At 34.8% G+C, this 24,375-nt stretch overlaps 4 protein-coding genes and 1 long non-coding RNA gene across 6 annotated transcripts; 2 read left to right on the top strand and 3 right to left on the bottom strand.

Moving 5' to 3' along the window:
- Window positions 1-597: 597 nt before the first annotated feature.
- On the bottom strand, window positions 598-3,543 carry LOC106626957 (probable cytochrome P450 309a2). The gene is made up of 8 exons (XM_014246869.3): window positions 3,352-3,543; window positions 3,046-3,184; window positions 2,241-2,351; window positions 2,074-2,175; window positions 1,545-1,967; window positions 1,343-1,466; window positions 1,018-1,281; window positions 598-889 (listed from the first exon to the last, which is right to left on the bottom strand). The coding sequence occupies exons 1-8, from the start codon at window positions 3,534-3,536 to the stop codon at window positions 726-728; spliced, it is 1,512 nt and encodes a 503-aa protein (XP_014102344.2). The 5' UTR covers window positions 3,537-3,543; the 3' UTR covers window positions 598-725.
- A 5,349-nt stretch (window positions 3,544-8,892) lies between these two features.
- On the bottom strand, window positions 8,893-11,423 carry LOC106626958 (probable cytochrome P450 309a1). The gene is made up of 8 exons (XM_014246871.3): window positions 11,205-11,423; window positions 10,739-10,877; window positions 10,538-10,648; window positions 10,373-10,474; window positions 9,894-10,316; window positions 9,709-9,832; window positions 9,385-9,648; window positions 8,893-9,319 (listed from the first exon to the last, which is right to left on the bottom strand). The coding sequence occupies exons 1-8, from the start codon at window positions 11,384-11,386 to the stop codon at window positions 9,156-9,158; spliced, it is 1,509 nt and encodes a 502-aa protein (XP_014102346.2). The 5' UTR covers window positions 11,387-11,423; the 3' UTR covers window positions 8,893-9,155.
- A 2,538-nt stretch (window positions 11,424-13,961) lies between these two features.
- Window positions 13,962-15,393, top strand: LOC138857380 (uncharacterized). The gene is made up of 2 exons (XR_011396446.1): window positions 13,962-14,803; window positions 14,901-15,393. It is a non-coding gene; the product is annotated as an uncharacterized lncRNA (long non-coding RNA).
- Window positions 15,394-15,841: 448 nt separating this feature from the next.
- LOC106626950 (probable cytochrome P450 309a1) lies at window positions 15,842-18,363 on the bottom strand. Its single transcript, XM_014246859.3, has 8 exons — window positions 17,967-18,363; window positions 17,484-17,622; window positions 17,283-17,393; window positions 17,119-17,220; window positions 16,640-17,062; window positions 16,455-16,578; window positions 16,131-16,394; window positions 15,842-16,073 (listed from the first exon to the last, which is right to left on the bottom strand). Exons 1-8 carry the CDS (start codon window positions 18,179-18,181, stop codon window positions 15,910-15,912), a joined length of 1,542 nt encoding a protein of 513 aa, XP_014102334.3. The 5' UTR covers window positions 18,182-18,363; the 3' UTR covers window positions 15,842-15,909.
- A 231-nt stretch (window positions 18,364-18,594) lies between these two features.
- Window positions 18,595-22,411, top strand: LOC106626949 (probable cytochrome P450 28d1). 2 transcript variants are annotated; one of them, XM_014246858.3, is made up of 8 exons: window positions 18,595-18,868; window positions 18,956-19,094; window positions 19,251-19,358; window positions 20,762-20,854; window positions 20,941-21,387; window positions 21,521-21,635; window positions 21,713-21,982; window positions 22,069-22,411. In XM_014246858.3, the coding sequence occupies exons 1-8, from the start codon at window positions 18,666-18,668 to the stop codon at window positions 22,233-22,235; spliced, it is 1,542 nt and encodes a 513-aa protein (XP_014102333.2). In that variant the 5' UTR covers window positions 18,595-18,665; the 3' UTR covers window positions 22,236-22,411. The 2 variants fall into 2 exon arrangements, with proteins under 2 accessions (XP_014102333.2, XP_036221423.2); XM_036365530.2 differs by having other exon boundaries at window positions 18,941-19,094.
- Window positions 22,412-24,375: the final 1,964 nt, after the last annotated feature.

Genomic DNA, 24,375 nt, shown 5'->3' with positions numbered 1-24,375 from the left:
TTTTCATGGCTATGGAAAGTTGTTTCCTGATTTCATGCGTTTTAGACGCCGAACCTAAAGTGAAGTTTGGAATATATAACAAAATACCGCGAAATCGGGAGTTTCTGTTTTGAACAAATTATTCTACCAATTTGCACTTTCACTTGTATCACCTTATCTGGAAAAATATGTTTTTTGTGTCTTTAACTGCTTTATCTCTTTTCAACTGACAAAGGCTCTCTTATTAAACAATTAGTTGTATGGTAGCAACCATATATGTGGCTGATTCCGAAAAAAGCAAATCAATATAAGAAAATCACTACAAAGCCACTTTCCTTTCAAACCTAAGGCTAAGTTTATAAGTTTAAGAAGATACATATACTATATATGTATAAATATTGTAAAAAAATTAATAAAAGCCTAAGTTCAGAGCGCAGTAAACACTACACTACCATATATAGTAATATAAAAAACTCTTTCAAGATATTTCTTCGAATTTTGAGAGAGTGAGAGAGAGAGAGAAAATTCGATAGCTATTGACTCATATCTAAGGCACCTGTTTAACAAGATTCCATCTCTTTCTTAAATGGAATATATTTATTTTTATCAACAAAAATGTTATTGCCTAAAATATATTTATTAATATCGAAATACGTCTAACAAATTTTGCTTAATGAATGCTTTGCTTAAAATTAGAATAACATATACAGGACAGTAACTATATCTCCTTCTCTACTTAATGGAGATTATAGCCTCTCATACTCTAACCAAAAATCGCCATCAATGCCCATTATGAACGTGGGCGACTCGGGTCGCGTTTCAGGTATTGTTTTTGCACAACACTTGACACGATAAGACTTGAATATAGCCACGAGACACGTCTTGACCTCCGCCGTACCCAAATGCATTCCTGGAAAAAAGTTGAAATCTCTTATTACTCGGGAGTACATAAATGGAAAGGAAACTTAAAATACTGCTGATAATTTGACTCTCTAAAATAAAGCAAATGATCAAAATGCTGTCGAGGCCAATACTCACCCGCACATATTCGCGGTCCACTACCGAATGGCATGAATATGCCCTTTTTTATTAGGTCGACGTGTGCCGCATTGTTGAATCGGTCCGGATTAAATTCAAATGGTTTTGGAAAATAATCGGGATTATGGTGATAACTAAATATGGGCACACTGACCACATCGCCAACACGAATCGGTATTAAATGGCCATTACCTACATCAAGTTCCGTGGGTTCCGTGCAAATACGCGCATAAAAGGAGACGACGGTAATCAAGCGTAGAGATTCTAAGTAAAAAGCAGTTTTTAAGACGCAATATGGAGAGGGGTTCTTTTCCAATGAACTTACCATTAAAACATTGATCCAAATATAGAAGGTTACACAATTTTTGGTAGCTCACAAAACCATCCTCTTCAATATTCTCCAATATTTCAGCACGTAATTTCTCCTGATATTCCGGATGATGCGCTAACTATTTGCGGTGAGCAATTAAATATATATAGGTTTTTGAATTTACACTTTAACAATTTCACTTTTAATCAAAACTCACATAGAATACTGTGTGGAAGAGCACTGTGGCCGAGGTTTCGAAGCCATTTAGCATTGTGGTCAATATATGCCCGACCATATCGTCGTGTGATAAACTCTTCTTTTCCAGCAATTGTCGCAGATGGTTCAGAAAATCGGCTCTACTCTGACTATTTGTATCCTTGGCTCGCAAATCGAGCGTATCTTTTGTTAGTTGCGAAAAGAAACGGTTAGTTTCTTCCGGGAATAAACGCTTTTGTGCAAAACGGCGGAGCCAAGGTAATGGTAGCAACTTAAAATAGTTGTCCAATGATTTAAAAATAAATTGTAACCACTTGGTCTGCATTTGCAGATAAATATTTGGTTCATCTGGTTCGGCAAGCGTATTCGTTTCAATGCCCCACAGAAATTCGCCCAACACGTTCGAGACAAAGCATAAGCCGAGCTGTGAGAAATGCATGGGAAATTATTATTAATTTGTATTTAGTTATAGGGGAAATAATTTTGAGTTAGACTATCGTTGGAAAGCTAAAATGAATTTCTTTACTGACATTTTTGGTCTCAATGACCGCGTTGCCTTGCGCAGTTCTTTTTTCGAGATATTTGCATAACTTCCCTGCACAGTCTTTTAGGATTGGAAATGCCGAATTAAGCTGGAAAATAACAACAGTATGAATTTGTTTTTATACGAAAATAAAATAGACCTTCTTGAAATTACCTTATTTTGCGTTAAACCTGAAACAACTTCGAAACGTTTCGTCTTCCATGAATCATCACTCGTAAAAAATGGACTAACCGCAGCCAGTTTGTCCAAGTTTCTGTCATAAATCTATTTGAAATAATGGAAAATTACAATTTTTAATACATTACAGCATTACTATAGTATTTATGAATATTGAATAGTTTGAATATGCATTCAAAAATATTATTTGTTTGTAGCTCTTTATCCGAAAGAGTAAAACTTGTTATAGTTATAGTGATTATCATTGGTATGGGCTGTGTGGCATGAGACATTAAATTGTCCAAACAAAGCCTGTGCTGTCACTAATTGAGAAAACCCGAAGATCGCAAGTGATTTTTTCCATTCCTTAGGTGAAAATGCATCGAACAAAAACGTTGTCTAATTCGATTGAGTTTCAGAAGGAAACTGAGGTGCTGTAAATGAATGGACAGATGTGTGCCTTTAAAGACAGTACAGAACTACAGAACTACAGAACTAAAGAGATACCTGAATTTGATTCTTTCTTTATCTGGATTTTTTTTTAAACTAAGCGGAACTACAATACAACTCGCTATTGCTTGTTCTTATTAAGGAGGTTTTCAGAAACATACCATTATATTTGCGATTATCTCTAATTTTTTAAAATATTAGAGTTGTATTATCCACATCATTTCTACGATTTTTTTGAATATTCACAGCACACCTTGTCCTCACTTGTTCACTTCTCTTCAATATTATCATTCCTTCACATAACACTCTTGAATATTTGCAGTAGTATAAGTAATATCTGCCACAGACTTACCCACTCTGCTGCTAAATTGCCGCGAAACTTGCCAAAGTTTGTCACCAAAACATCCTGGGCCAATTCTGGGTCGAGAATCAGAATTTGTGGATTTCGTGTCATGAAGACGCCAATGGCGCGATGAGTCTTCTTGTATTTGCTGAGAATTATAACGAAACATTAAAGTTTACGGCTTAAATAAAAAATCTCGGTTGTATTTCAAGTGGTCAGACATCAGACTGACAGATACCTAGGTATAAATATACTAACTATGTAATTATGTAAATTCTCCTATATCTTTATCTGCTTTGAAAATATTCTGTTTACCTATAGATCTCATCGGCATCATAGACAAGTGGTTGCTTGCCAGTTATCGCGCTGGGAAAATTCCCCAAAAATATATTTGGCTTAGGACCGTCCAAGCCCAACTTCTTAAATACACCATGATGCCAGGTCAAATATTTGTAGACTAGAGCAGCTAGCAGAGCCAAAGTGACCAGAATCGCCTCCATTTTGGTACTGACCTTATAGAAATTTAGAATGGAAAATGAAATGTTTTCATCAGCAGAATTGCTCATAAACAAAACAACATGCTTATCTATAAATAAATATAAGCTTGTATGTATGTATGTATGTGCATTACATTTTTATTGCATGTTTGTAACACCCGGAAGGAATCGCCGGAGACTATATAAACATATATATTATATATATAAATAATCAGCGTGACGAGCTAAGTCGTCTGTTTGCTGTCCATACAGCTGTCCGTCTGTCTGAGATATCAATCTGAAAAGATTATCGAACAAGTTGTTAAAATCGGATACAAACTGACCGAACACAATCAAGCTCGTGTATGGAAAGTTTTTTTATTGTTGAAGGGTATGCAAGCTTTGGAGAACCGAATTAACGTTTTTCTCGTTTCTTATCAAACGCTATTAAGTGATTAATAGCAATGTATTTAAATAATGAATAATCATTGTATATAATCAATATTGGTAATCGAAGAATGCGCAAAAAAAGAAAACAAAACACTTTTTTACATTTGGGATTATAAAATGAAAAAATTATCTACACACGTGTAGACGGCTTCCTGAATAATAAAAAAAGTGAATTCGAGTAGGCACGAGTACGAGCATATAGGCAATTTATCTGTGAATATATGATAGTGCGTAGTTTAATTTGCTTAATTTAGTAATTAGAGCAATGGCTTCAAGAGGCTTCTGAACCAACTATTTGGTATGATTTAAGAATTACGACTCTACAACCTCCATTAAATGACTGGGGTCTTGTAAATATATAATAGTCTATTAGCCGTATAAAATAGTTAGAGACAAAATTCCCTGATGATATTTGATATTAAAATTTTGAATAATTTTACGCGAATGTGTTTTTATGAAATCTTTGTCTCATCCATAAGTCAAGTGCATTTAAATAATTATTTATACTACGAATGCAAGCATTATGTTATCTTTGTATTTAGTTATCATCTAACGCGCCTTAAATAGCTTTAAGGTTTTTCTATTTACGTATGTCTAAAGCTTAACTAAATTTAAAAGCGTGTAATTCAGCTCTTTCTTGGCTGCTGATTTTAATTTGTATTGAGTAGAAGTTCAGAATACTTCGAGTTGTGGAGGTTAAGAGAGAGTATTATAAGCTTATTTAAATAAAATTACAAACATTACAATAAAATAAGCTCCAGGCGCATATATGAGCTTAACGTAATGGACGTTTTTATATACTGTATTATGTTAATTTTTCAGTCAAGTAATTTTTGCAATATGTAATCTACATATCTATATATAATATATAAAGAAGGATGTGTATATTATGAAATCGATAGACTTAGAAACTATTTGACTTATCATTATGAAAACTGGTATGTATATGTATTTATTCACGGAGAAGGTTTTTATGCGATCCTCATTGACGTAACACGGCATCAGTTGGCGCTGCATTGTACCGACGTATGTAGGTATATGTTTAACCGATTTTTACGAAAATTATGTACATGTATTTATTCAAGGAGAAGATGATTATGCTATCCTCATTGATATTTATGTCATTTAATTAAATATATTGGAGTATAATGAAGTAAAATTAATGATATTGAAGTATAAAGAATATGACCATGTAATTTAACTAAAATTATCGCGAAGAGTGAGCCATTACTAACAGATGAACAAAATACTATTTACAATCGGATTAGGATCTAATTTTGACTTAGCACTATTGCACACAGAAAAAAATAATTTATTTGGCAGTATTTTCGCAGAGAAACAAAATAATTACTTAAATCAAAACTGGCTTTGTAATCGGGCTATATGGACAGCAAAATAGCCGAAATTAATTTCAATAATAATATTTTTACTATATTAAACAGCTTACTCAAATATAACTTTATAATACCTTAGCCACAGCCAGGCGTGGCCGAAGTCTTCTAGTTTTATATAAAAGTAAATCGTGCCACACTCAGAAATAATTTTTTTCTATATTAGATACAGTTATAATATTTTTGGGGTGTCGAGTAACATACGAATTATTTTAGAGTGACGTTTACATTTTTTATAAGTTCCGAGTAATCAAAACTTAAAAATAGTAGCATCTGCCACAGCTGTTTGCCCAAACTATTGTGCGTTTTTTTGAACTCGCCCTCTATCTCTATTTCTATCCCAACCAACAACTGCCTTGAATATGGAATATATTGTGTTGTTTACTTTTTTCTCACAGTCACTTGATTAATCCGATTCATTATTTACAGCCTTATCAGGTAATTAACATGCAATGGTTTTTAATAGATTATGTTCTTATGTTATGATTATCAACACACTTATGTATTTTTATAAACAATAAACAATATTTCTGTATGTAGATAAGTAAATATGTGCACGAGCTCAATGCTCGTTGAACCTCTGTCTTATCAGTGCCTTTTTATTAGGTATATTTTGTCTGGCCTCGTCACATATACATACATACATACACCATATATGCATACAGAAGAAATAATAATATTTACCAAGAAAATTGATGTATTTATATTAATGCCACACTCATGGCATCCAAGTTAGAATCATCATAGAGGTTTGCAGTGAGAATTGCAATTAATGCAATTTTAAAATGTGAAATTTTAATTTTTAATAAATCTATATAAATTTTCCCAATCAACAGTTGAATTTTGTATATGTTTATTCATATACTTGTATACCGAATAACTGTTAGATAAATGTTTCACCTCACGCCAATGTTGTAATATCGAATATATTTTAAGGATTTGCGAATAAAATTTGTCAAACAGGCGGCAACCTTTGCTAACAATATCAGCAATCTTTTTAGAACTTCGTTACTTTAGTTGTCGCATGTTATATTTAATATTTTACGTAATTTTTTTATTAACAAAAACAAGCCTCTTTTAAAATATTGTTTCAACTGCAAACTAACTGGAACTCTTTTAATTTGATCGCTGTTGTGAAACATTCTGCGCTAAGGCTTTGAAAAATTCTAGGTCTTGGACCTTATTTATTTTGCACTGCAGAACATCTGCAAGGTTATATTATTTATTATATAAGAATTCTTCGTGAGGCTAATGAATTTGTTTTAGAAATTGCAATAATTCTGGTTCAAGGTGGAATGTTTTAAATTTTCCCGCAAAATATAATTCCAGTTCTACTCGTCGGATTCTTCCAGTACGCGCTATGTGTTCTTATAAATTTCTCCGAAATGAGTTAATAATAGCATGTTACGACTGACACTTAATTACAAGATTTAGGCTGTTGAATAGATTATCTCACTAAACTAATGGATTTAGCAAGATTTCTCCATACAAAAATGACACTTGCTAATCTCGCCACCGAGAAGATTTGAAGCTTTTTTTACAATATCACAGCTGATTTAGACCATTATTGTACATTAAATAGGAAATATTTAAATCAAGAAGACAAGTATAACGAAGTACGACAGTACAATGTGTTCTTTTTATAAATATTAAATGCGAATTTTTTAAATTCCAACGGCAGTGAGAACAATCTAGATTAGTTAATAAATTAAATATAATCTAATCACTTCAAACTTTTAGTCGAAACATTTAATATTTCCGCATATATTTTTACGAGCATTGAGTTGATATCGTACGATATTCAACTTAATTTGCATGGATACATGCTGATAGGAATATTAATGAAACTAACCGGTCATCCAATTATTGTACTTTTGTCATGATTCGTGTCAAGCTGTCATGTTAATTTTGTTCAGTATTGTTTGAAATTTCATCATGGAAAGACTTACGCTTGAACAACGTTTACAAATCGTTCAAATTTATTAAGAAATTCACATTCCGTAAAGAATGTGTTTCGCCCGATTCGCTCAACTCATGGCCCAACACTTCGCCCTATGGGCTCTTTCAATGTTCGAAGAATATCCGACGTTTTCATTTTGTTGCGCTCATTTGAGGCACATTTTTGGCTCAATGGGTGTGTAAACAAGCAGAAATGACGCATTTGTGACGAAGAGCAACCTAAAGAGATTCAAGAGCTGCCATTTCATGCAGAAAAAACAACGGTTTGATGTGGTTTGTGGGCCGGTGTAATTATCGGTCCATATTTCTTCAAAAACAAGAAAACACGTTAACTTCGGTTGCACCGAAGCTATAACATCCTTCACAGATACAAAGGTTCCTTATAATAACTTGACTCAGATCTAATTTCGTGAATCGGCAATAAAAAACTCTTTACTCCGATCGTTCAATTTATATGGTAGCTGTATGACATAGCGATCCGATCTAAACAATTTTTTCGGAGATTATATTCTTGCCTTAGAAAATAACTCGTGCAAATTTCGTGAAGATACCTCGTCAAATGAAAGAGTTTTCCATACAAGCAGCTTCTTAGTGAGAAAGGGGCAGATACAAAATTTCAGATCGGTAGCTTAAAAACTGAGGGACTAGTTTGCATATATACAGACGGATGGACGGACGGACAGGCGGACGTGGCTAAATAAACTCAGCTCATCATGCTAATCATTTATATACACATTTTATAGGGTCTCCGACGTTTCCTTCTGGGTGTTACAAACTTCGTGGCAAACTTAATATACCCTTTTAAGGTATAATGATGCCGGTGGGAATGTAAGCGTCAATGGCGACCGTTATCGCGTCATGATAACCGACAATTTGTTCCCTGAAATGGAAGCTCGTAATCTCGGCGACGTTTTGGGTCAACAAGACTTCCCACACATTACATCAATCGATGGATTTATTGAGAGAAAACATCGGTGAGCAGATAATTTCACGTTTTGGGCCACCAAGATCGTGTGATATCACACCGTTAGACTTTTTCCTGTGGGGACATGTATGTAAAGTCTAAAGTCTATGCGGACAATCCCGCTTGGAGCAAAAATAAATCCTCGTTTGCTTTTATTTGCTGTTGATAATAATGAATTTTAAATTCGACATACAGGCAGCCTTAACTTGTATCATCTCTATGAAAAACTCTCTAGAATTAAATAAATATGTTTAGTAGTAAGAACTAACCCTCAAATGAAAACCATTCGCAAGTGGTTTGCTAATTCTACAGTGAGCATTAAAAAGAGGTTTTTTGGGCGAAAACACAAAAAAATCCACAAAGATATTTTAAAAATTGCGCGAATCGGACGTCGAATTGCTTTCGCAGGCCTCCTATTCTCCAGAAGTTAAAGAATTTTAAATGATATTGGAGAAACATTAACCATTGGACATATAAAGGTAAAGGTATAAAGTTCTTGTATTTACTATTTCAGTAAGAATACTATGACATAATATTGAAATAGGATGGAACCACTTAGTTTGCATTTAGGTAAAATTATTAGTTCACCCATTATGTAATAAGAATAACACAAAAATATTCTGAAAAGCTTCTACTTGTAGTTTGTGCTCCGTATAATCTTAATACACATTTTTCGTTATTACACTTATTCCGTAAAAATATATTTCGCGTGTTATGTGTAAATAAGTAATATATGGTATTGTCTTCAAGTTATAAAACAGAAGTTTTCATGCCATATAGGCTGAGATAGGCTTATGTGTCTTCTTTGAAAAAATCATGAATCTCATTATGGGTTGACTTCAAAATATTTATCAAGAGAAGAGAAGAGGTCTTCACTGTTTATAATCTCTCATATTGGAATAATAAATCGCCATCCACACCGATAATAAGTGTTTGTGATTCGAGTCTCGCTATCGGTGGAGTTTTGCCGCAGACTTTCAAACGATAGTTCTTGAGTACTTCGACGATAGCTGTTTTAATTTGCAAAACACCCAAATGACGACCTTTAATGGGATATACATTTTACTTATTTACATAGTTGCAATGTTTTATTATTTTTAAAAATTACCCAAGCAAATTCGTGGTCCATCGCCAAATGGCAGGAAAATGCCATTCTTTGTCAGCTCCGAAATATCAGTGTTTTCAAAACGATCCGGTTTGAATTCCAACGGATCTTCAAAATACTCGGCGTCATGTAAGTAACTGAACACGGGAATAGTTACTACTTGTCCTTTCTCGATGGGTATGCGACGTCCATCGTCTAATACCAATTCGGTGGACTCTGTACAGATGCGCGAAGTAAATGTAAGGGGACTTATCATACGTAGGGTTTCTAAAAACGAAGTTAAATTGAGAAATCGTGTGCATTTATGTATTAATTATGTGCTCTCACCGTTTATACACTGATCCAAGTAAGGTAGCAGAGACAAAGCTTGATAATTTATACTGCCGTCCGCCTCGAGATTGCTTAGAATTTCCTTACGTAATTTTTCCTGATACTCCGGATGATGGGTCAACTGAGATCATGAAGCTGGTTTAGTAAGTAACTTATCAAAGTTTAAGTGCAATTTGACTCACGTAGAAGAGGGCGTGAAAAGCAACTGTTGCTGCTGTGTCAAAACCATCGACAAACACGGTCGACAGGTACCCTACCACTTCATTATGGGAGAGATGCTTCTTTTCCTGCAATTGGCGCACGTAATTTAAGAAGTCAGCTTGATTCTTTTTGCTCGCATCTCTCTCACGCAACGCGTATGCGTCTTTTGTGAACTGTGAAAACAGCTGATCACTTTCGGCAGTGAAGATTCGATGACTATCGAAGCGTCGGTACCAAGGGAAGGGTATACATTTGAAATAGCTCATAAAACCTTTAAACACTTGCTGAATTAGTTTATGCGATACTTCCAGATAATGATTCGGTTCGTCGAGACTGTCCAGCGTTTTCGTTTCAAAGCCCCATAGGAACTCGCCCAATATGTTGGATGTATAGCGTAATAGAAGCTGCAAGGGACGCAATATTAAAATAAGAAAATAAGCAACGGTATTCAGAGATTTACATTTTTAGTTTCGATTATAGAGCTGCCTTTTGCTGTCTGTGTATTTAAGAGTTTTCCGAGCTTTTGAGTACAAGTCTTCCAAATCGGATAGGCTGAGGTGAGCTGAAGAGGATTTATGTATGAAATTGGTGAAATACCAGAACCATATTCCATTATATATTATACCTTGTGTTGTGTTAGTCCACTCATAACGTCGGACCGCCTCGTCTTCCATTCATCACCAACATTAAAAAAGGGATTAAATCTGGCGACTGGATCTTCCTCCTTGTCGTACAGCTAAATGATACACGCGTTTTAAATAAGTTTGGTCTTCTTCATACAGTTAAAGGTATATTATTCTTAGTGAGCGCATTTGGGCGTACTTACGAATTTGCTTCCTAAGTTGTCCCTGAAACTCTTGAAATTCGTTACTAAAATTTCATGCGCCAATTTCGGATCTAGTATTAAAAATTGAGGTTCTCTCGAAACAAACATGCCAACAACCTGATGTTTCTGCTTATACTTGCTGAAAAAGAAACAAATGGGCTTTAGTACAATGAATGTAGAAAGTTATGTAAATGTAATTAGCCCTTCTGCGATCCTCAAACTTTTCTGGTTCGGTTCAATCGCCTTTGTCATTCGCGAAAAGTTTTATATATGTATAACTATAGATAGATAAATATAAAATTCGTGCACCAGTGAGTCTTACCACTTGATTGCATAGCGATATGATAGTTTATTGTATAATATATGTATCCTTACTTTAAGTTTTTTAAATCAAAGCCTCATTTAACTTTTTCTTGCTCAACTATATGTATCTAAATTCAAATAGGATACATGAGGTCGTACTCACTTATAGATATCATCATAATCGTAAGCTATATGCTGTTTGCCGGTTAAATTTCCGAGCCATATTTTTGGCTCTGGGCCGGCAATGCCCAATTTTTTAAAGGTATCGTAGTGCCATGTCAGATATTTGTGTATCAGGAATCCGACAGCGGCGAGCAAAGCAATTGTAACTAGAAGCGGCACCATTTCGAAACTGCGCGCTGTGATTTTTATTTAGCATTGTGAAGTGACAATTGTAGATTCATTGTCCCCACTTAGGTATCCATTATCAGTAATTGGCGTTATGTATTTACTTTCTAGTGACCAATGCTGTTAACCTTCTTTATTAATATCACTCTTCGACGGCTCTCATATAGTGAGCATATAGAGAGGTTTAGAATATGTAATGAGTGAAAAGTGTGAGTGATTCTCTTCCCTATGTTATCATCTGTTTAGTATGCAAATTATTCAATATAATTTTATGAGATAACCTTGAATAAAGCGCAGTTTGTGTACTATATACTCTAAATCGCGGTAATATCATTAATTGATATTCATTGAATGAATTTTGTCATTTTTTTCGATATCATTGAAGTCATCTTTATTCATACGGGTCTGTTAATAATTGTGTACGAGTACATGTTCTGCAAATTTTCCATAATTAATCTGTGCTGCATATACTTATATATTTTTTCTTTTAAAATAATATTTATTTAATTTCTTCGCGTGCTTTAAAGTTTTACTATCAGTGAAAAAATGTAGAGAGAGAGACTGAGGGAGATGAATATATAGTTTTAGAGTGAGCTTCAGTGATCTCCGGCGCTTGATTTGAATGAACATATGAAAAGAATTGAAAATGTAGGATGCCCTAACGTTTTGACACTGAATTAAACGACGCCTGCTGTTTATAAATAAATATTGGTTAAAGTACAATTTCTTATTATTTCATAAACGTAAATCAATTATGCAATATACCGTGATTGATTTCCGCCTAGGCCCGTGAGGCCTGGATCTAGGGCGACATGATTTAGGGGGCAGCATAATTTTCAGAACGTTAAAATTTTAGAGCCGGGAAAATATACAAAAATTGTATTCTAAAAATTAGTTCTAATTTTTTTATGGGAATCAAAATTACTAGAAAATACTATAATACACTTTATTAAACCGCTTTTATTAGCTTCACATATACATTTGTATGTATGTATGTTTGCATATGGTATATGTATATTTGTAACTTTTTTTAGTAGCACTGAAAGTGATTGCACTGAGACAAGAGAACTAACAGTTTGAGAGGCACCGCAAAAAAACAAAAATACGGCTGGTACTCGTGGACTGTCGCGGTAAAGCTATTGCATAGCAATTCTTATCAATTTATGCAATTATAATTGTTTATTTATTTTTTATGCAGTATTTGATTTTCTGTGATATTACTTCAAGTTACACTTTTTGAGCGTGGTGTTCGATAAGGAAACAATTTATTTAATATTGTTTAGAATATTTTTATTATTTTACGATACATGTAGGTTATTCAGGAAACTATATCATTTATCATGGAAACTATAGGTTAAACTGAAATAAGAAACATAAGTTTGAGACTTGATACTAAAAACTAAACTAAAGAGAGACTAGGTACCTGGAAAATACCGCGTCAATGGTGGTCCCATATTTGGTTGTGGATTCTTGTGGATCATTATTCATTTTCATATTAACTTTTTCCGAATGAAACGTTGTTAATCACTCTGATTTCATCAGTGAAGATGATGTTGAAATCGCCAGCCAAGATAAGGTGAAATTTACTACCATTGATAATCCGATTGAAATACCTAATTTCGTTTGTATTATTCAAGTCAAACGATATACTGTTCCAAAAGGGTGGGGTAGCTAATTACCAAAATAATAATAATGTTACTAATAAATAATTCTATATTTTTATTTGCCATTAAAAAAAATACATCGTAAATATTATTTTTTTTGAATCACCTTGCTCTTTAATTGATTTTGTCCGCTCGGAATATGCGAAAACACGCCTACAAGTATGCAAACATTTTGCGCATACTTTGTGATCGTGTTAGGTTTATTTCCGTTACGGAATTTCTTGATTCTGTCGCCGCGCTCAAAGCCCGCAATAGCTTAAAAACAAAATTCCACAGCTAAAAACATCAACTATCTGTCATTTGAATAACAAATTTGCTCAAACACTAACTGACTAAATAATAAATATAGTTTCAAAAAATAAAAAAAGGCTGCACTTCAAACTAAGGAGTGTAAAAAAAAAAATTGAATATAAACTGAAAGAATTTTGACCGGAAAATACTTATATTATTGTTAGGGAACCGTGTGAAACTTTGCGACATATGTCGCGTATATCGCGCTTACCACACTTGAAGCAGTCTCAAAGTTTTCTATAGAGTTTTGTGCCATTAAAAGAAGCAGTTAATTTTTATTTTGAATCAGGCACTTTCTTTTATTAATTAACTTGTTGAAACTCTGGATTTAGTTTTTTTATTAACTGTGAGTTACTATCGAAAAAAATTTACCTGTGCAGAATACGTATATGAAAAGCAGAAAAATCTTTAAAAAACGAAATTTAACTGAAATATATCCCACAAATAACTAATTTCAAGACAAGCACAACAAAATTTATTAGTAATGATAAGTTTTCGAATCATGTTCATCTGTCGTAAGTATTTTGATGCAATTTTTAATAGTTTTATTTTAAACATACTGTTTAAAATTTAATTAAGAATAAATTATTTAATGTTGTTAAAATTCTTCGGCATAAGATATCGAAGAAGTATATCAAAACCTTTTTAATTGCAAGATTTGAACGAAAAGCCGTCAGATTTTCTCACATCAAAAGATGCCGTAAAAGAGAGCATAATGAAGAACTGATATTTTACATTAAGTAGAGAAATCACGATGATTCGATGGAATTTACACGAGGAAACTCGAGATTTTATAACTATGAACGGTGTGCCACAAAATGAAGTTACGGATTGAAAAAATTCTAGAATTCAACGTATAGAATCAAACGTACTTTAAAGAACGGAGAATTTTAATTTGTACTTTGTACTTCATGTTGACTTTTTCAACTATTGTTGTAGTCGACTCACCACCTTTAAGACTTCCTCCTGCCTAGTTTCAAACCAACGTTGATATAGGCCGCAAAATACCGTCGATTATTCGAAAAAACAAAACGCTTACTAAGTTTAATCAATTACTCGATAAATATAGTATATATATATATATTGTAGTAAGTATGTCAACTAGCCATTAGCATATGTTGTGTCCACACAAAACTAGTTCAATGTTGCTAATCAGTTCGAAATAAAAACAAACAGCATTGATTAGTACCTTATCGACGAGACTCACAGCTGCTTACTATCACGAAACTCTTTAGTTTGATTTTTCTTAACACATTGACTGTCATGTTATAAGTTTTCGTGCGACACACGGAAATTCACGGTGTGCTTGATCGCCCGAAATTGCGCGACAGAGATAATTATGATTTTAACAAAAACGTGCTTGGCAGCCGATGAAAAGTTTCGTCCAAACTGCTTAGCAGTCAATGTGTTAAGAAATATTCTGCGCTGTAGATTTGACTAAGAAAAAGTTATTTCGTTTGTAAGTTATCGTTACGTTACGTTAGTTATCGAATGAAATATGACACTAATTTTATGTTATCTTATCATATCAAATGTAATTTTTCTTACCATACCAGGAATCTGTATGAAATTACACCTAAGTTATCTTAAACGCTAGATAAATCGGTCCACCTCTTCCTCAACCTTCCAGGTTGTTTGTTGCAAATATACCGCTGCACCTGCAAAACTAATGGCACGCCCTAATGTAAACCAACATATACACCACACCTGGGAACAAACCTGAGAACACTCACAGAATCTCACCACAAACGATGACATCGCCACATACAACATTTGAGAACACCACGTACGATGATATCTGACCTAAACCACCATACAAAATTAATTGGATCCTCATTCGCTAAAACACATTCGTTTCGTCTACGAGCCTGAGCGCCACATCAACATAAAACTACGGCAAGCGACACCTTCAGAACTCGTAATGCTGATTCTATTCGGACATATGGGTTAAGTCGTTACCTTTATAAATACGATAAATTGCATAATAATTTATAATTATATATTTATAACAGTAGTAATAAAGGCGTTATAACCTTGTATACGATACAATCGCATTTTAATTTAAATTATCAACGCAATTATAAGTGAAGTGGTGAAATGTTCTAACATTGGTGGTGTTACCTAAAAAATTAGTGAATTTAATCAAGTAGTTATACCTAGAACCACTAAGAGGTGGTTCGCTAAATTCCGCCATGAGTATTCTAAAAGGACAGCTACAAACGAAATCATCAAACAAATCTACAAAATAATTTCAAGGCTTTCGCAAGCCTCCTTTTCTCCTTGAGTTAAAAAATTTTAAATGATATTGGAGAAACATTAACCATTGGACGTATGTGGGTATAGGTATATAGGTATATTTTGACAATTTATCACTTGTTTCATTTATTCTTATAAAAAATTTTCGATGTTCAAGTGTTATATGTAAACTAACATAATATCTTAAAGTTGTTTAATGGAAATATTCATTCCATATATCAGAAATACTTATTCACAGAACTTAGAAAAAATCAATAGCCTCGATTTACTTTAAAAATACTAACAATATGGGAGCCTCACTGTTTATGATCATAATCTCTCATACTCGACTAATAAATCACCTTCCACTGCGTTCATAAGCGCTGGTGAGCCGAGCTTCGCTATCGGTGGAGTTTTGTCGCAGACTTTCAAACGATAGTTCTTGAGCACTTCGACGATAGCTGTTTTTATTTGCAAAAGACCCAAATGACGACCTGAAATGGGATATACATTTTACTTCTTTATGTAGTTTCAGTATTTTTAAAACTTACCCAAGCACATTCGTGGTCCATCACTAAACGGCAAAAAAATTCCCCTCTTCGTCAACTCCGAAATATCAACATTTTCAAAACGATCCGGTTTGAATTCCAACGGATCTTCAAAATACTCGGCGTCATGTAAGTAACTGAATATGGGAATAGTTACTACTTGTCCCACCTCGATGGGTATGCGACGTCCATCGTCCAATACAAATTCGGTTGATTCTGTGCAGAGGCGCGGCTTAAATGTAATGGGACTTATCATACGTAAGGTTTCTAAAAATAAAGTAAAATTTAGAAATCGAGTGCATTTAGGTGTAAATAATGTGCCCTCACCGTTTATACACTGATCCAAATAAGGGAGCAGAGACAAAGCTTGATAATTTATATTGCCGTCTGCTTCAAGATTGCTTAAAATTTCTTTACGTAATTTTTCCTGACACTCCGGATGATGGGTCAACTGAAATAATGAAGCAGGTTTAGTAAGTGTTTTAGAAAAGTTTAGATGTAATTTGACTCACGTAGAAAAGGGCGTGAAAAGCAACTGTTGCTGAAGTGTCAAAACCATCCGGAAAAACGGTCACCAGGTAGCCTACCACTTCATTATGGGAGAGATGCTTCTTTTCCTGCAATTGGCGCACGTAATTTAAGAAGTCAGCTTGATTCTTTTTGCTATCATCTTTCTCACGCAACTCGTATGCGGCTTTTGTAAGCTGTGAAAAAAGCTGGTCACTTTCGGCAGTGAAGATTCGATGATTAGCAAAGCGTCGGTACCAAGGGAAGGGTATGCAATTGTAATAGCTCATAAAACCGTGAAACACTTGGTGAATTAGTTCATGCGATACTTCCAGATAATGATTCGGTTCGTCGAGACTGTCCAGCGTTTTCGTTTCAATGCCCCATAGAAATTCACCCATTATATTGGATGTATAGCGTAATAGAAGCTGCAAGGGAGGCAATATTAAAATAAGAAAATAAGCAACGGTATTCAGAGATTTACATTTTTAGTTTCGATTATAGAGCTGCCTTTTGCTGTCTGTGCATTTAAGAGTTTTCCGAGCTTTTGAGTACAAGTCTTCCAAATCGGATAGGCTGAGGTGAACTGAAAGGGATTTATGTATATAATTAGTGGTAAGCAGAACTATATTTCTTTATATATTATACTTTGTGCTGTGTTAGTCCACCCATTACGTCGGACCGTATCGTCTTCCATTTCTCACCAACATTGAAAAAGGGATTGAATTTGGCGACTGGATCTTCTTCTTTGTCGTGGAGCTAAATGATATGCCCATATTAAATAAGTTTAATCTTCTTCATACAATTGTGGGTATAGTATTCTTAATAAATACATCTGGGCGTACTTACGAATTTGGATCCTAAATTATTCCGAAAGCTCTTGAAATTCGTTACTAAGACTTCGTGTGCCAATTTCGGATCTAGTATTAAAAACTCAGGTTGTCTGGAAACAAACATGCCAACAATCTGGTGTTTCTGCTTGTATTTGCTAAATAAAAAACAAATTGATTTTAGTTCTATGGTTATAGAAAATTTAATTGTATTCAAAGGGTTTCTTTAAAATGGTGCACATAAAAGAAATTTGTAAAAAAAAATTACCTAGGTCCTTTCAAACTTCGTTTGTCATTTATGGGATTTTGATTGGTAAATGAAAAGTAAAGTCTACACACACTACCCCTGGCATAAACGGAAGTTTTACTTTGATTTTAGTAATATTAAATATTTGGTTCACAGAGGAGTTGAATGAGATTGCCTTAAAATTTGATGTTTTATGTTTTACATGTCCTTAAAATAACCTAGCTAAAATGAAAAAATATTTACGTTTGTACTCACTTATAGATGTCATCGTAATCGTAACCTATTTGCTGTTTGCCGGTTAAATTTCCGAACCATATTTTTGGCTCTGGGCCGGCTATGCCCAACTTTTTAAAGGTATCGTAGTGCCATGTCAGATATTTGTGTATCAGGAATCCGACAGCGGCGAGCAAAGCAAATGTAACTAGAAGCGGCACCATTTTGAAATGTGAAATGTGCGCTGTGTTTTGCATTCTTAAGTACCAATTTTAGTTTCAGATAAATGAATTTCTTTTGATGAGGTCACCTTGAAGAAAACGTGGCCGAATAATTTCATTTGCAAAGCAACATTAAGAAATTGTAATTTCCTTCTAGCGGCCAAAAAACTGATTATTTCTAGACTAAACTAGTTCTATCTTGGTATCTGTAATCAATTCAAAATATGAAAAATTAGCTATAATGCAAAGAAATTGTAATTCGAAAACGTGCGCTGTGTTTTAACATTTTTAACTACCAATTATAGTTTCAGATAATTTAATTTCTTTTTATGATGTTCAAAACTGATTATTTCTTGACTAAACGAATTTTAAATATGTTGCTAACTGTAATCCGTTCGCAATAAAAACAATTAGCAGCAATATGAACTTTATCAGCTAGACAAATATTAAATCAATAGCTATTAAGCAGTTGGTGAAAGCGTTCCGCATTCTCCACATACCGGAATTCGTGCTGTTGAAAATGTTTTTATTGACGTTCATTTTTTTGGCGAGCTTATCAGTATGCCTCGTCTGGGAAATTGTGATAGTATATCTGCGTTGGCACTTCAATTACTGGCGTAAGCGCGGAGTGTGTGGTCCACAACCGTATTTGCTCGTCGGCACGTTCCCGAAAGCTAGCGCAGGACAGTGCAATTTGCTGGAGGAGTTAAATGAGATTTATCTGTAATTTATGGAAATTCATCAAATTTTTCATTGTGAATTTTTTTTTATTTAACACAACAAGGATATTTGAAGAGATTTTCTTTACAGTCGTTACAGAGTCTCACAAAAGTTTGTAGGCATATTTATCGCACGCACACCCAAACTTTTTATATGCGACCCAAAATTGGCTCTGGAAATTTTGACGCAACATTTTAAAAGTTTTCACGATAACGAATCCTCCGAATGGGTGAGTTAATTCACCTACTGATATGAATTCATAAGTCAAGAAGTCGTACTTAATCAATACAATTTGCACTTTGTATTTGTTATTCAGTTGCATAAATGTTTACAAATTATTTAGAAATATACATATACTTATATATAAAATATGTATTTATTTCAGACGAACGCAAACGTGGAGCAACTGCGACCCTGCAGTCCTTTTGTTTCCACCGGAGAAGAGTGGAAAGCCCGACGTTCGGAATTAGTGCCAGCGTTGACCATTAATAAGGTGAAGGATTTACATATGTACCTTCATATCTATGTGATACTGCTCTACAGTTTCCAAGTGATTAATTGCGTACGCAACACCACTGAGATTTTTAAACATTACTTAGCATCGCGTTAATTACTTAAATGAAAATGCAATTTTTTTCAAGTAAAATATTTTATTATAAAATATAATTTATTACTATTTTTATATATAGATAATTATACATTACTATTTTGAGGCGTGATCGATTAACGCGTACAAGAGCTTTCCGAATAAAATCCGCAGTAAGAGTTGGGAGCGATGTCGATCGACCTGGTAAAAACGAATCGTATGAAGTCAGGATCGCGGTTGAACTAAAATGACGTCGTGACGTTGAGCAATCGAATTAGGAGCGCACAGGACCTGTCGTAATTGAATGCGTGTTAAATTAACCGTATCGCGCAGGTTCGCTGAGTAATCGGAATTAGTGTTTAGGATCCAGTTAATTGAATCGAAGTGGATAATCGAGTGATGTGGTGCTCAGAATCGTGACGAAGAGAGCAGAAAGAAGGTGGAGGCGATGATCCAGTTCTTCTTGTTAATTTGATGTGTGGTGTGTCATCGTTGTGGCGTTCTCGGATGTTAAGTGTGGAGGTGTTGTTGTATGTAATGTTCGAGTTAAAGAAATAAAGATATAGTACTGAAAAACTACACATTTAAAGTGTTAGAAAAAATACATTTTTGAAGCAAATAACTTCCAGTAAAATCAATGATTAATGAATTTTAGATTATTGATATGCAACAGAAGAAGTTAAAGTCTTTAGACTTATTATGTTTAATTTTTTTAAAATTAATAAATTAAAATATGCTATAAAAACTATAATTCTCAACAAGTTGAAGAACGATTTTTTTGTAAATAATTTTTTAAGATAACACTTGTTTATATGTTTACAAAAAATTATAAAAACTAACGAGTTCTGAAATAGACGTAGAAATGAGGAATTATAAGAAAACTTACACTTGAGAAGTATTTTTGAGAGCAGTTGCCACCTGTTAATTCGAGAAAAGTGTTAAAATAATTCAAGTATTACATAGTAAATATAAAACTGAACCACATTTAAAAGGATATTCGTCGAAAATATTTTTTAGGCGGGTTGCCAGATTTTTGAAATTTTAGGTAAAAAAAAACATGTATAAGCTGAAGAAACACCAAACTATGCTTAATGTTTTCAAGATTTACTGTGAAGTCGCACAAAAATTTTACCGTGCATCATTGAATTCGAGACACTCAGGAGAGTTGTACTCCTGTTGTGTGTAGTCTGTAGTCAATTTATGGTGGAAAATCTGTATACTTAGAAATAAAACTAAATATTTACAAATACAGTTTTTGAAAAAGCTGAATTTTATTAAAATTAAAATTTCAATTACATTATCCCTCCCAGATTCGCTCCTTCTACTCAGCAATGCGTGACAGTGCTCAGAAAGCCATCGAGTTCCTCACAGCCATGGGTGAGCAACCACAAGATGCCAAAGAAGTGCGTATTTATAACCTAACAGCAATAGCAAACACTTTATCAAATGCTTTATTGCTAAGTGCCGCATTTCTGATTTAACATTTCAGCTAGCCAATCGCTTCACAGCCCAGTTCATGTGCAACTTTATATGGGGCATCGAAGGCAACGCCTTCAATGTGCCGCAGAAAGCGAGTGCAACATCGCTCTCACCCGTGCATTGCATGGCCAGAGATATTATTTTGCAATCGTTGCAATGTGTACGTTATTATGGAAGCACTGCTGCTTGGCCTTGGCTGCGTAAATTACAGCCCGTACGTTTCTTTCCCGTCGCCGCGGATCGTTTCTTTCAACAACTACTCGCGGACGCTTTGAATGCACGCGCCAAACAGCAAACAGCCGAGGCTGGCGGTGGGCGCGGTGATGTGATCGATCACCTGCAGCAGCTCAGGGAGAAAAAATCCTTAAATGCCATACAAATTGCCGGACATACAACAACAGTTTTGATTGATGGCTATGAAACGGGAGCGATGCTGATTGCGCATTGCCTGTTGCTGGTGAGTGGAAATTATGAGGTTCGCGTCTTGCCGCTGCTTGTCGTTGTTGTTTTTATTATAACAAAGTTGTGATTTCGCTAAGTAGCGGTTTTAAAATGTCTACCTGTTGTGTACTTGCATGTCTTGCTGGCAGCTTGCGCGCAATCCACGCGTTCAACGGAAGCTCAGAGAGGAACTACTCGCTGCCGACGTCGCTGACAGTTTCGATGCGCTAAACGAATTGCCCTATCTCGAACAGTGTCTACAAGGTGACAAAAAAATTACAGCAAGCCTTTAGACTAAGATTCTTTGTTGCATCTCGCCTAAAAAATTACAAAAATTACAGAAACGCTACGACTTTTTCCACCGCTGCCAACGCTTTTCAAACTCTGCACTGAGTCAGTTACTTTAAAAAATTTCGACGATTCAACGCTGACTGTGCACCCTGGTGACGGAGTCTATATTTCAACTTACTCTTTTCATCGTGACGCTGAGTACTTCGAAAACCCCGATGATTTTTGGCCTGAGCGCTTTGCAGAGGAGATGGGCGGTGTACGCAAATATCGGGAGATGGGGGTTTTTATGCCATTCGGCGATGGACCGCGTATGTGTCCAGGTAAAGGACATAGATTAAAGCACTATTTGTGATTATAAAGTCGAGTTCATCAAAGAACTAAAGCTTATCAAATTTTCAAATTCAAGGCATGAAATTGGGCTTATCTGAGGCCAAGGTCGCTGTGTCTGAGCTGATAAGTAACTTCAAGGTTAGCGCTGGCGTTGAGACCCGCACCGATAACAAAATCGCCAATGACTCATTTCTGTTAACGCTCGACGGCAAAATCGAACTTTTGTTTCATCGTAGGCAATAATTTATAGCTCTTTGTGACGGTTTATATGCAAATTTCTTATCAAATCTGCCTAACAATATTGAGTTTATGTACTGGACACTTGATTCTATATGTGATTAATTAACTATGCAATTTTTTAAAAAGAAAGTTGTAATTATAATTGTGAATAAATTTTGGTTAAATAATTTTTCGTTAAATGGGAAATTTTGTCTTCAAATTTTGTTAAGCAGAAAGTTGTCAGGTTCAGTTTCTCTGCACTGCATCTCAACTTTGTGAAAAAATTTTATATATATAATATATATATACTTGTATGTATATGAAAAAACTGATTCTTGACAGAACTTAAGAACTTTTTATCTGATTTTTTTTAAAACGAACTTAGTAGTCGTCGAGATAAATGTGTAGATCCCCAAGGCATCCGCATAGAAGCAGCTGCTATGCTCGAGTTCCATATCTTAGGATTGGCCTCTCTAAAATTCTCTACATTCTCTTATTTCGCTTGTCTATAAGTTTTTCCTAAAGATTTTAGAATATTGAAAACTTGTTACATCACATTATACATTCCATTCCGTGCGCTCGTTCCACGTTATGATGGATCGCCTCGTCTAGCCATCACTTATAGGCTCTTAAGCCGCGCTTTCTCAACAGGTAAGCGCAAGTAGAGAGCAAATATAGTTGATCGCTTACAAGAGCCATATAAGACTAAGCTATTACAAACCGTTCTACAACAACAACTTATTTGATTGATGACCATGGAGTGAAGCCTAGCTGATTGCACAGAGCTGGTTGTTGACATTCCTTGTTGTTGTTATTATTATAGCAGTATATTGCTACAATATTATTACTGTTAAGTACAAGTTCTTACTTTAATATTGACTGAATGAGTGAGCCTTGATTGAGCTTGTTCTAAAGTAAAGTTGGACGAAAATTAAAATTATTATTTATGCTCTTTCAGAGCCCAATTTAGAAGATGCATAGGGAATACTTATTTTACCTGGCGCTTGCGTTGGAAACTGTTAAATTTTTTGAACCAATCTGAATAATTGCAATTCTGAAGAGCTGAACTAGAGTTAACTTTCTTGGAAATGTCTGTCCTGTTATTAGAACCTTTGCTGTTATATTTTCAAGCCATATAATTTTTTAAACTCAAGGACAGCTGTGATATTAATTTAAATATAACCTAACCTCACTTTAATATAATTAAGTAAAGTTATGAATGAGGCTCTTTAAAAGACTTGAAACCACCGCTTCTTATTGAAAGTGCACACTTTCGAAACAAAGTGTCAGATACTTAGCTTTACAGCCTTTTACTGCTGCCACTTTAATCGCCTTATCACCAGCAACGTAGAAATTGAGTGTGCAAATAAGCAGGGGAGAAAAAAGAAAAAAGCGAAAGCAGAAATTAATTAAGGAAATTGGCTGTTCGCTTGTTGAGCTGGAAAATTGCAAACACAATATTTACAATGGCATTTATGCGTTGACCATTTCACCCGCAACCAGAGGCAAATATGCCAAGTATGCGGTCACCCTATCACACCCTCGTCCCCAACACCCCTGTCAAATAAAAGCCTAAGGCCTCTTCTTCTTCTGCCATGCTGCTTCTTATGCAACATCGCTTTGAAATGTTGCAATGCAATTGCAATTTGCAACAAATAAGTAAAATCTTAACTGTGCTGCCACTTGACCACATTAGTGGGTCACGATAAGTGCGGTCGAAAGCTGGTTGGACGAACGGGAAGGGTGCTTGCATGGCGCCGCAATCGGAATCTGCTGTCAGGCCACTTAGAACGCAGCTATAACGCTGCCGTTTGAATTGCAGCAATGTGGCAAGCAGAGCATCTTGCCGCTCGGAGGGTAGGCAATTATTGTAAATAGCAGTGTGTAGGGTGCGAATGCAGTTCGTTCCGAGTGGACTGTTGAACGAAAAAGAAGAGTATTACATGAGTAAGCATTGCGGCTTATAAATACAAATAAATAAATATTTGCGGAGAACTCTAAACAGTGCACATTGAGCTTGTAGCTTTGACGCAATCAATTGGAAAAGAAAAGCGTTCTGCAAACATATTCATATAAACTCGTACAAACAGCGTAAAAGTAAGCATTGTAACGAGCAGTTGCCATAAAGTAGTTGGAAGCAGCTGAGAAGGCGTTAATGTTGGAA

Source organism: Bactrocera oleae, chromosome 5 (assembly GCF_042242935.1).
Source record: "Bactrocera oleae isolate idBacOlea1 chromosome 5, idBacOlea1, whole genome shotgun sequence".
NCBI classification, from domain to species: Eukaryota; Metazoa; Arthropoda; class Insecta; order Diptera; family Tephritidae; genus Bactrocera; species Bactrocera oleae.
The sequence above is the reverse complement of the archived record's forward strand: the minus strand, read 5'-3'. Positions and strand labels throughout refer to the sequence as shown.

Excerpts from the sequence above, each read along its gene's own strand:
- LOC106626958 (XM_014246871.3), bottom strand. The coding sequence starts at position 11,386 with ATGGTGCCGCTTCTAGTTACAATTGCTTTGCTCGCCGCTGTCGGATTC. Across the intron at positions 10,649-10,738 it reads ACAACTTAGGAAGCAAATTC|CTGTACGACAAGGAGGAAGA; the intron begins GTAAGTACGCCC and ends TGTATCATTTAG. Across the intron at positions 9,833-9,893 it reads CTTTTCACGCCCTCTTCTAC|TTGACCCATCATCCGGAGTA; the intron begins GTGAGTCAAATT and ends TCATGATCTCAG.
- LOC106626950 (XM_014246859.3), bottom strand. The coding sequence starts at position 18,181 with ATGCAAAACACAGCGCACATTTCACATTTCAAAATGGTGCCGCTTCTA. Across the intron at positions 17,623-17,966 it reads GATTACGATGACATCTATAA|CAAATACAAGCAGAAACACC; the intron begins GTGAGTACAAAC and ends TTTTTTATTTAG. Across the intron at positions 16,579-16,639 it reads CTTTTCACGCCCTTTTCTAC|TTGACCCATCATCCGGAGTG; the intron begins GTGAGTCAAATT and ends TCATTATTTCAG.
- LOC106626957 (XM_014246869.3), bottom strand. The coding sequence starts at position 3,536 with ATGGAGGCGATTCTGGTCACTTTGGCTCTGCTAGCTGCTCTAGTCTAC. Across the intron at positions 2,176-2,240 it reads CAGGTTTAACGCAAAATAAG|CTTAATTCGGCATTTCCAAT; the intron begins GTAATTTCAAGA and ends GTTATTTTCCAG. Across the intron at positions 1,467-1,544 it reads TCTTCCACACAGTATTCTAT|TTAGCGCATCATCCGGAATA; the intron begins GTGAGTTTTGAT and ends CACCGCAAATAG.
- LOC106626949 (XM_036365530.2), top strand. The coding sequence starts at position 18,666 with ATGTTTTTATTGACGTTCATTTTTTTGGCGAGCTTATCAGTATGCCTC. Across the intron at positions 20,855-20,940 it reads AACCACAAGATGCCAAAGAA|CTAGCCAATCGCTTCACAGC; the intron begins GTGCGTATTTAT and ends TTAACATTTCAG. Across the intron at positions 21,983-22,068 it reads TGGACCGCGTATGTGTCCAG|GCATGAAATTGGGCTTATCT; the intron begins GTAAAGGACATA and ends TTCAAATTCAAG.